Source organism: Petaurus breviceps, unplaced genomic scaffold (assembly GCF_028583685.1).
Source record: "Petaurus breviceps papuanus isolate PSGF00001 unplaced genomic scaffold, PetGlider_PUasm1.0 90903, whole genome shotgun sequence".
NCBI lineage: Eukaryota > Metazoa > Chordata > Mammalia > Diprotodontia > Petauridae > Petaurus > Petaurus breviceps.
In genome coordinates, this window is record NW_027187376.1 from 16,409,802 (window position 1) to 16,422,140 (window position 12,339).

The 12,339-nt window shown below is 34.3% G+C and overlaps 1 protein-coding gene across 1 annotated transcript in view; it reads right to left on the minus strand.

Moving 5' to 3' along the window:
- PARD3B (par-3 family cell polarity regulator beta) overlaps positions 1-12,339 on the minus strand; it is a 1,344,967-nt gene that overhangs the window by 1,169,100 nt on the left and 163,528 nt on the right. Inside the window, exon 2 of the mRNA XM_069075096.1 lies at positions 1,186-1,287. Coding sequence (XP_068931197.1) covers positions 1,186-1,287 — 102 coding nt within the window. The remainder of the gene's footprint in view (positions 1-1,185; positions 1,288-12,339) is intronic.

Genomic DNA, 12,339 nt, shown 5'->3' on the forward strand with positions numbered 1-12,339 from the left:
GGGTAGGGAAGTTGGAAGCACTCACTTTTGAAAATAGACGGGATCAAAGTAGAGAATAGAACAAGTGGGAGTTAGGATAGGAGGGAGGGAAATATAGTCAGTCTTTCACAATATATCTACTATGTTATTGTTTTGCATTAGCCACACATGTACAACCTATACTGAACTGCTTATCTTCCCAGTAAGGGTGGGTGACAAGGAAGGAAGGGAATGAATCTGGAATTGAAAGTTTTAAAATCAAAAATTCAAATATATATGTGTGCGTGTGTATATATATACATATATATGTATATGTATATATATATATATATATATATATATATATACTATTATTAACCCCATCTTACATGTAATTGGGAAATAAGATATACAGGCACTTCGGCATAGAGATCCACTGGAAAAGTAGAAAGGGGTATGGGAGAAAATATGGGAGAGAGCAGATTGGAAGAGGGGATATCCTGTGGGACTGCTATTTTGGGGCAGTGGGTAGGGGAAAAACGGGGAGAACATTTGTAACTCAAAGTCTGGCAGAAACGAATGATATAAATCAGAAGTTAATAAAGCATTTAAAAAAATGAGTATTAGAGAAAGCCTTCCTTAGACTCTCTTCCTCCATTATTACATGCTTTATACTATAGCATAGTACAAACTATGTTCAGACTTCAAATGCTCTAGTTGGACTAGATATTTGGTAGGATGATCAAAAAGAAAAATGACAGGGACAACAATGATTATAATGACCATACCATTCACAGATACTTGGGACAGCTGTTACAGCTTCTGACACTCTGTTATCAAGGCACTGAAGAAAACTTCAGAATGGATTCAATAATCAGAACACCATTGCTGAATTCCAAACTTTGCTACTGCTTCTTGAAGAAAATTTTGATCTATGAGATGTCTAGGTGATCCTGAACAGATAAAAATAATAACTGATAGAAAATTTGTTAAAAGCATTTCAGTTTCTCGGGGTGGCTAGGTGGCGCAGTGAGTAGAACACCAGCCCTGGCGTCAGGACGACCTGCGTTCAAATCCAGCCTCCAACACTTAGCACTTACTAGCTGTGTGACCTTGGGCAAGTCACTTAAACCCGATTGCCCTGCCTTCCCCCCTCAAAAAAAAAGGCATTTCAGTTTCTCAAAAAGTATAGGTTCTAAAAAGAATAATTTTAATATAGCCACCTACTTTATCTTTGTCTTCAATAACATCTGCCAATATGTCATCTGGGTCTAATATTCCTCCATCCATGTACTCCAAGTGATGAATTTTCACCCAGTCACCAGGATCCTACAAGAAAAAGTCAATTTTTAAAAAAGACTTTTTAACATACATTTTAAACTTAATTTAACTTTAAAAAAAACTAAGTTCATCTTAAGATGGAATATGCAATTATCTGAATCAGAAAATATTTTGTCTTTCATATCTTAACTTTTCATTTAAACAAAGATGATTAACAGAAGTTATGTGGATGTAATGAACTATTAGTTATGAGCTATCATAACCAATTTCTCCAGAAACCTAAAACATATATTCCAGGGGAATTTTCTATCATGTTTTACAATTTAACTAAATATACTTTTCAAGAAGGAAGTCTTAGAACAATATTCCTGAAACTTGCCATTAGGAGTCTCAGCAAGATGACAATGATGTCTCGAGAGGGGTTCTGGAGCCTAGAGCTCCATAAACCTACAGAGTTGCATGGTTGGATGGCAGTAAGTTACAAAATGTATATAAATGGAGTGAGTTCAGCTCATCAACTCTTGGAACCTACCTGTAGATTTCCTACTGTAAATTTTTGGTTCATCATGACATTAAAAAGATAGGCCTAAGAGTTTTTCAGGAGTGACACTTTACTGTAAGAAGGAGGGTCCATATTTTCCAAAGTGGAAAAAAAATACAGAGCACAAAGATGTTTCCAAAGGACCCCTGGGACAGTGGAGGGGAAAAAGTTGTAAGAATAACTAGACGGTCTCTCTCTGTCATAGGACAGAAACTGACTGAACCTAGAATATTCTAAAGAACACTCTATAATTTGACTTCAGACAGAGATTTTTCAAAAATTTTAAAAGCTTAATTAGGGAATAACTTGTTACAATCAAGTATTACAATTAGGTAAACTTTTTTTTAAACAAAATAATTCAAAGTAAAGAAAGTCAGAATAGTCAAAATAGATAAAGTCTCTTGTCATTTATAACTATTTCCATTCCACTTAGGAACTGTCATTTCACATGCTTCCCATTTCACCATTAGAAAGAATGAATAAATGGGTGAGAAAGAGACATTTATTCTCTCTGTAGAATATATATGTATATAAATATACACACATGTTTCTATTAATATTTACACAAAGAAAAAAGAAAATTCAAGTGTTTCATATGTATCGAATCTGATTATATTCATAATAAACATGGGTGTATATATACACATATATGTACATTTATACATGTAAATAAACATGTAATCAATCCGCAATATTCACAAGTTTAACCTTAAAAACGTTACACACTCAGGTGATTTTATTAGTAATTTTATTTTCAGTTTCTTTTGGGCAACTACACACGCTATGCACAGTAGAGAAAAAAAGGTACACTGTGTGCAAATTTGTGAAGCTGCTGATATCATACGAGGTACTTCACTCATTGCATTCACATTACCATTGTAAAGAGCTCCCATGTATTCACTTCATATTACCATTGTTTGCTATTAAAAATCAAGTTTTGTATTGCAATTATGCCCACAAAACATAGTTATGGTCCTTTGGGCTCTCAAAGCCCAAGTATGCAAAGTCAATGATGTGGCTTATGAAAAAGTAAAGGTGTTAGATAAACTATGTGCCAGAATGTCTGCAGCAACTGATGGACTAATCAACCAGTTCTATGGAGACATCAAGGCTGCCAATTCTATCAGCAAAAGTCACTGAGAATTTATTTCAAGCTTGTATGTCCTTCATGGTCTCTTACACCACCCACCAGGCATGAAGGACAGAGTGGCAGAGATATTGCCGAGACCTTACCAGTCTCAGAGTCTTCCAACTTTAGTAATGACTAAAGTCTCAACTTTTCCCTTGGTTTTCAGAGGACAACCAAGATAGAATTGTACAGCAGTATAGTATATGATATGATGCCCTCACAATACCCTCTGATACAGTGGAAAGTAAGATTCAGGTTTTAGTTTTGAGAATTTTATTTGCTGTACAGTATTTGTAGTATTGTAGATTTCACATATTATAAAATATGACTATTGTCTGAAATTAATTTTTTATTGAAATGAAAGCATGATTCCTAGCAAGAAAAATATTTTGCATGTTACCAACTTTATTTTGTATATGACATTTTGGGACTTATTTCATTTAGAAAAAGTACTTATTATCAGAATTAATGTTTTGTTATAAAGAATTACATGCAGAAAAGTGTCTTTTCTGCAATCTCTTGTGAAAGATTACAGTTTTGGGTGATCATAGGAACCTAACCCCCTATTTCCCATAGGTTCAATCTATCAACATTTGCTTTTTTTAACTTTTGCACCATTTTCTAGGAATGCTACCCCTGCAAATGTTGAGGATTTATTAGAAATATAATATTAAAAGAATGAAATTTAAACAAGAAATATATATATTTTTACTCTGACTTTTATGCTTGTAAAATTTTCAACCATTACATTAAATATTTAATATTTCTTTGTTTTAATATCCCAAAAGAAGAAAACTAATCAAACAAACTGTACAAGTACACCTTGTTTCACATATTTAATCACTGAAATAAAGCCTACAACATTGGTTTAAAAAGGCACATAGAATTTTCTATTTTTATCTCATGTGTCTAGCCATAATACTTATATAATTTAAATTATCATTTCTGGCAGTATTTCTTGTAGGTAGAGTTATTTTTCAATGTGGTAAATCTTGAGAGTCATACTCAAAGTACATTTTAAGCATAAGGGAATAAACTCTGATGCATTCTGTTCTCTTTCCTTCCAAGTATATTTTTTCCCAATATTTTGAGCAAGTTAATTTATACACAGTTGCCATTAAGAAATAATTAATTCATACCCAGATGGAAATTTTAAAATTAAATGTATATCAAACTATGTTAATAAATCAGGGGAGATAGCTAAATACAGAAATATACATCGCAGAGGGGGAAAATCACCAATATGGTACTAAATAACATTCAAAAGTCATTCTAAATAGACACTAGTATCTATAATTACTAATAGTTCTAATTATAAGTAAATGGCATGTCAAATTTAGGGAATTGGAGACTTACATCGATCTAAGCTTTACAATTTGGTATAATTTTCAAGAATCAACATTTCACTGAGCTTGTGGACCATTAGCAGCTAGCCAAAAGAAATATACGAAAATTCAGATCAAAGAACAAGGTTCTGATAGTCATAAAAAGGAAGTAAGAAAGGAATTACTATGAAAACATTCCTATAATGCAGAAAATCATAAGAATGACTGCCACTGGGTAGAAAGGAATCAGAAGAATTTCTTTTTTTTTTTTTTTTTAAAGCAATCGGGGTTAAGTAACTTGCTCAAGGTTACACGGCCAGGTGTTTCTGGGTGGATGCTAAGTGTCTGAGCCTGGGATTCGATCTCCAGGTCTTCTCAACACTGGAGCCAGTGCTCTCACTCGCTATGCTACCTGGCCGCCCCGGAATCAGAAGAATTTCAAAAGCACCACCAAGAGAATGTAAACTTCTAGGTGAGGGCTCCAGTTTTCTACTGGCATTTTGCTAGTATAGGTGTACTACCACATTCTTATGTTCCATGTTTGGTTCTGACTTTAATTCTTTTACCACACTGTTCAAGAAAACTTACTTCTATAGGGTCATCTCCAATTACATCATGATAGTCAATATGAAAACAATTCAATATAGAAACTTCATTATACATATGACTTTTTTTTTAGAACATATTTGTTTCAAAAACATATACCAAAAATCTGCCATAAACTGACACTGCTAAAATATCTTAAATGTTTAAAGCATTATTTAAATGTAAATCCATAAAATAATACTCTTAGGTCATATTATCATGGTATGGAAAAAATCCTGGCTTCTCAAAGGCTCTGTCAGTGGGTCAAACTGCTCTGAGTGTAGTCCTAACAAGAGTTTGATTGTTTTCTCCAGACCAGTCAAGCTAAATATGGAAAGGCTCATAGCTAAAGAGCTGGCCACTTATTAATGAATTCTTTGGCCATGAGAACCCATTAAAAAAATAAAAATATAAAATTAACCTGAGACCCATTTGACATCTTTTGCTAGGGTCACTCCTCAGAACAGACAACCACAAATTGACAATAGCCCATCTTCTCTTCATAATACATTTAATTATTTTTCCTGCTTTTTAAAGTAAGGCGTCTTCTCTCTTGCATAAAAAGAATAAAAAAAAAAAGCTTACAGCATCAAGGCAGAGAGTTCCTCATAAAATTAGTATGCAAATATACTATATTAAGAAAAAATACATCAGAGAATAAAGTGTGGGATCTGGAGGCTGCTAGGAAACACAGTGCACAGAACACTGGGCCTTGGAATCTAGAACACCTGAGTTGAAATCTGGTCTCAGACACTGTGTAACACTAGGCCAAGTCATTTTACCTCTGTTTGCCTCAGTTTCTTCAACTATAAAATGGGGATAAAATAGAACCTACTTCCCAGAATTCATCTGAGTTTAAATCTGGCCTCAGATACTTACTGTGTGACCCTGGGAAAGTCACTAAACAACTGTTTGACTCAATTGCCTCATTCATAAAATAAGGACAATAAAAGCACCTACTTCCCAGGATTATTATGAAGATCAAATGAGATGATAAATTGTAAAGCGTTTAGCAAAGTGCCTGGCATGGAGAAAGTGCTAGATAAATGTTATCATCATCAATTATGATATCTCTGTAGGCCTCAGTTTTCTCGTCTGTAAAATGAGGTTAATGGCACCTAACCTCCTAGAGTTGTCTAAAAATCAAGAGATATTTGTAAAGTGCTTTAGAGACCTTAAAGCATTATGCCAATGCTAGCTCTTGTGGTGGTTGTGGGATTTTTTTGGTCACATTCCCTAAAATCATTATGTCTTTTACATAAAAAACTATGGTTGATTTCCAGCTCCATTCATATCATCATGGTATAGTGGAAAAGGTCCTGGACTTGGCAGTTAAAGTCATTCAACAAACATTTATTAGGTACTTTCTATGTGGAAGACGCAGGACCTCAGTTCTTACTACCTGTAGGACCTTAGACAAAAGACCTCATTCACCTCTCTAGGCGTCATTTTCAGTATCTGTAAAACTGAGAAGTCTGGATTAAAAGATATCTAAGATCCTTTCTATCTCCCAGGAACAAACATTTAATATGCATCTACACTGACCAAGACCCAGTGTTGACAATGAAGAGATGCATAATGACACAGTAAGCAAACAAACACAAGGGAGAGTGAAATAAATGCAAAGATAATATCCACACAAAATGCTGTGAGAAATTTCATAAAGTGATCACTTTTGCCTGGGGGAAGACAGTGCAGAAAAGAAAGGAATTAGGAGATTTAGGGAAGGCTTCATGGAAGATCCAAGTTGGGTCTTGGGGGTTGGGGTGAGGTAGATTTTCAACAGATGAAATTTAGGCCCAGTACTCTCCTGGCTCTGCTCCTAATTCTCCATATTTTTCTACCTCTTGCCTAGAAGCACAGCACTGGAGATGCCTTCACCACTGCAGTTCCCAGAGTGGGTGGCTGTGATCATTCCTTTCCTGGCTCTCTCCTGACAATCAAGATTTTTCTACCTTGCCCCCATGTAAGTGCCTTCCCGTCCCTATTTTCCAGCTCTTTATGATGTATTGTCTTCCTCCAACGGAATGCAAGTTCCTTGAGGATAGGGATTGTCTTGCATTTACTTGTACTTGTACTTCCAAGGTCCCATGTATTCATCCAACTCTCCATTTTAAGCACAAAGTATAATATAAGGAAAGTTACAGAGATGAGAAAAGGCAGAAAGAAAAGTGATGCACTGTCAATAAAACATAGAAAACATAAAGTGGAGAGGTAAGAGATAAAGCTAGACAGGTAGGCTGGACTCATAAGAGGGGGGAATTATAGAATGTCATGACTAAAAGAAAAGTCGGTTTTCTAGGCAATGGAGAGCCTGGTGAGTGATGAAGCTTTTGAGTGAGGGAAGAAATTAAGTATAGTGGTAGATTAGGAAGACTACTGAGGCAGTAATGTAGAGGTCATATGGAAGGTAAAATAAGAGAAAGAAAAACTGGTTAAGAAGTCATTCCAGTAATCTCAATAAGAAGAAACAAATTAAATTAAAATAGTTACAGTAGCAGAGCAAAGCTAGGGCCAGATGTGAGAGAGATTGCAGAGATGAGAAAAATAGGGCTTGGAAATTTACTAACTGTATGAGGTAAGGGAGAGAAATAAAACTGGGTCCATAACCTAATGCTCCTTTTATTATTAGCAATATGACCTCAGACAAGTCACTCAAGTTTCTTTATCAATAAAATGGGAATAATATTTGTGCCACCTAACATTTAGAATTGCTAAGCAAAAGGACTTGGTAAGCCTTAAAGTAAGGTATAATGTGAGTTATGACTCCAAAATAATAAGATCAGAAGATTGGGACAGAGTGCCATTTACGAACAGTGATGGTAGTGGGGGTGAAAATCATCGGGTAGAAAATGATGAATTTAGTTTCCAAATAGTTTTGGAAACCAAATGTCAGCAATTAGATTAGTTTTCATTAATCAAAGACAAGAGCTTGAATGTCCAGTGTCTACTATACAAAACCATACCATGATAGGTTGTAGAGTCTTATAAACTGATGAGTATCTAATTCAGGACAATAAATTATTCTAGACTTCTCATGAAACTTCAGGAAGTAGACATAGTATGATCTTTCAAGAACAGATTTCAGCTTAAAGTAATTAAAGGTGGCATAAAATTGTTTAAATTATCAAAGATTACTAATGGATTTGATAGATAGACTATAAAAATCGCTACCAGTATTCAGGCCTTTTAAAATATTACCAAATTAAACAAACAGTAATTTAATAACATCGAAGTATACTGTTTCAAGATCCTTTTTAAAGAAAACAGCTGATGAAAAATGTTATTTTTCATCATTTAGTTCCAATGAAATTTTATAGTCTCAACAATTCTAAATGCCAAGGTTTTAAAAGCTTGTGTGGTCCAAAGGCATGTACCCTATAGCCAAAGGATGGAATCAACGATTTCTCCAAAGAGAATACTATGCTATGAAAATGTATCAATCTACCCAATATACCCTAAAAGGATATTCCCTGAACCTAAATGGAATCCAACTCCACAGTGAATTTCAGTGGGTATAAATTAGGAAAAGCTAATTCACCAAATGTACAGTTTCCTAAATGCCAGGAAGTTGAGACTGAAACATATTGCAGCTATTATAAATTTGGCTTCTTTGCACACTGCCTCAGAAAAGGCTTAATGTATTCTCTAACAGTACCCTAGATAGCTACAATCTTCCAAATATATGTGCATATGTATTTGTGAGAATCTGTCGATGTGTACATATGAATGAAAAGTACTGCCAATAGCCTACCTTTAATTATTATAATCTACAGCTACATACAAGAATGGAAAATTCTCTATACCACCATTGGGGAGGTCTAATCAGAAAGGTTTAATCTGAGTTATATTACATGTAACATAAATGGGAGCGAAAGATGCCATTTTGTCCATCTCGAAACCCCATGATCCTATGTTCTGAGGGACAGATGCAAGCTAAAAATGATCATTATAATTCATTCACTCAAACACTTATTAAGCACCAACTGTATACAATATATTGTGCTTAATGCTGAGACAAAAACTAATAAAAAGACACAGTAACAATCCAGTATGAGTGAACAGCCTTGTATGCAAATAAATATAAAATAAATAAACAATGATAATACTAATGATAATCACTAAAATTTACATAGTGATAACTGTGCCAGGTACTGTGGGATGAACTTTTCAGTTATTGTCTGATTTGATAGTCACAACAACCCTGGGAGGTAGGGTTATAATTAGAGAATAAATGAATAAGAAAGGTGCAAAACAATTAAATTATATAAAATAGAGGCCATTTTGAAAGACTATGGATGTGTCCTTTAAGGAAGGCAGCACGAAGGGGGTATCATTTGAACCAGGGCCTAAAAGTTGATAGCCAGGCAGTCAATAGACAGAGACAGGCAGGAAGAATATTCCAAGAAGATGAAATGTCATAAGGAAAGAAATGGAAGTAGAACTGTGAGATGATTTATCAAAAAGGGCAGCAAACATGGGGAAATAGTATGAAACAACGTAGGCCAGAGTCAATTTTTGGAGTCCTTGAAGGCAAGACTAAGGAATCTGAGTTGAGCAATAAACAATGTGAACTTTGGACAGTTCTAGGACACGTTCAGGGCTATGTATCAATCTTACTAAATATAAATGCATCAGTAAAATTACTCAGGCAGCAGTATACAGGATGGAGTGAAGGCGGGGTAAGATTGGAGACTGGGAGAATGGTCAGAAAACTACGGAACTGGTCTAGGCAAGGAGGCTCTGAGGGCTTGCACTGGAATGGCATCAATGAGAAGCATTAATCAATCAATAGTTATTAAGTACCTACTATGTACCAGGCCTTGTGCTAAGTGCTGGATGAATTTGAGAGATGTTGCAGAGAACTTAAAGTACTTAAAAACTGACCAAGGAAAAACATCTTTTTTTGTTGTTTGTTTTATTTCCAAAATGGCAATAAAGCGGCAGAAGGGATATTGGGAGATTACTTCCACCTATATTTTGCAAAAGGATACAATAAACAATATCCTGGTGCTATCACCTCTAGTTATATATATATATTTTTTAGAGTAGGGACATAGATATGAATAAGAGTAAGGATAGAAACTGCATTATTAAAGTGTAGGTATTATTAAAATTATAATAATTATCACAATGGAAGGTTGCAAAAAATGCATTTACTAAATATCTAGAAAGATCACAGAAACACCTAGAATTATCAAGGGGCAAGATTTGTACAGAAGAAGATGTTTATTCTTTAAAAAATAACAGCTAAAATGGGGTATAGATATCTATCTTGCCCTACAAGAATGTAATGGGAAAGGGGAGAAGGTGAAGGGGGGGGTGATAGAAGAGAGGGCAGACTGGGGGAAGGGGTAATCACAATGCATGTATCTCAGGGTGAGGGGAGGGGAGAGAAAGGGAGAAAATTTTGAACTCAAAATATTATGGAAATGAATGTTGAAAGCTAAAAATTAATTAATCATAAGAATAAAAGCTGAAAAATCCCAGCACTATAAACTTCAAAACATATTTTAAAATTAACTAATAAATTATGCTAGAATCAAACTATTATTGCAAAAAAAATGTTTTTTGCAATTTCCTGGACATAGCAGAAAAATTTCACAACATTTTTAATCATGTCACATATTCAAATCTCTAAAATATTTAAAATAAAAACTGGAGGAGAAATATGTAAAAGTCTGCAAAGGAAGAACAGATAGAACTGGAATTTGACTGTATAAGAAAGAAGAATGAGTTAAATGTTTTGAGTCCAGGAAAATTATAGATTTCAAAACCATAGAAAGAAACAAAGTCAAAAGGAACAGGAACTGATTAGGGTAAGTGCAGAAAGGAATTCAGTGGGAGTAAGGATTAAGAATAAGGCAATAAAGACCATGTCTTAGCTTTTAAAAAAATTATAATCTGTCCTTCCTATTAACCCTATATTAAACTGAAAAAAATAAAACAAAAAGAAGATTCAGGGGGAAAATGGAAAAGAAGATAAAGAATAGGAGATGAGTGGTGTGTTTCATTTTCTAATCTTCTTGTTTACCATTGCATTGATTAGAGTTCTAAAGTCATCAAAAGTTGTTTTTCTCTACAATGCTGTTGTCACTTTGTAAATTATTCCCCTACTTCCCTTCACTCCATTCTTCATCATAGCATAGGAGTCTTCCTAGTTTCCTCTTAAACTGTGCATTTCATTATCAATTATGTCACAATAATATTCCATAGCACTTATATACTATGGATTGTTCGTCCCCCAATTGAGAAGGTATCTCTTAGTTTTCGATTTCTCGTTACTGTAAATATTTGTGAACACTTAGGTCCTTTTCTTCTTTCTTGAATTTGTTTGGGATACAGACCTATAACTTATGTAGCTGGTTTAACAGGTATATTCACAATTTAATAATTTTCTGTGCATAGTTCCAAAATAGCCAGATCAATACACAGGTCCACCAACACTTCACTAGTGTGAACTATTTATTTTCCCCCCACTGTTTCTTTTACATTTGTTATTTTCTGATTTCTGTCAGTCTAATGTATATAATATAAAATCTCAAAATTGGATTAATTTGTACACTTATTAGTAATTTAGAGCATTTTAGATGGTTGTTGATATATTGAATTTCTTACTTTTAAAACTACCTGTTTCTACTTATTTACCATTTACCAATTGGAGATTGGCTTCTAATATTACAAATTTGAATCAGTTCCTTATATAATGGATCATATCTTATCTAAACTTTTTACTTCCCTCACAACTGTGCTCCACAAACAGGAGCACTTAATAAGTTACTTAATATCATATCGCATGAGTTTGAATGTGCTAGGTGGCACAGTGCCTAGAGTGCTGGAGTTGGACTCAGGAAGACCTGAGTTAGAAACCTGCCACAAACATTTACTGACTGTGATCCAGCAGAAGTCACTTAATTTTCATGTCTATAAAATGGGGATAATAATACTCCTTACCTCCCAGTATTATTTTGAAATGTAAATAAGATGTTTGTAAAGTGCTTTGCAAACCTTAAAGCATCAATCATAGTTAACATTAAAACTCCAGTTTTTAAGAAATCCTGAGTTTATGGTGATGGCAAGAAGTCTTGCTGGAAATGACTAGATGACAGCTGAATTACTGAACGTTCTGATCTCAGAGCCCCTGATTAGTCTCCACACCTTCCTTTTCCATTGTATATCATGTGCCTTCCCTAATGTCTACTTCCATGCCTGATTTTATTTAGGAGCTATCTTAACCTGGAAAGTCCATCCCTCCTTCCCATCAATTCAAATCCTATACTTATCTAAAAGACTAGCTGAACACCCTGATCTTCCTTAAAGTCATCTCTAAGTAGAATTATCCCATGATACTTATTCTTTTAAAAATTTTATATGAGTCAAATTTTGTTAGTTTGTTTTACTTTTGCATTATAAACATTTACAGACTACTCACTTCCTGAGAGGTTTTTCAAAGTAAAACAGTTAAGAGAAATTAATAATAAAGTGACCACATCTCAAAGCACCTGTAACAACATTTCACA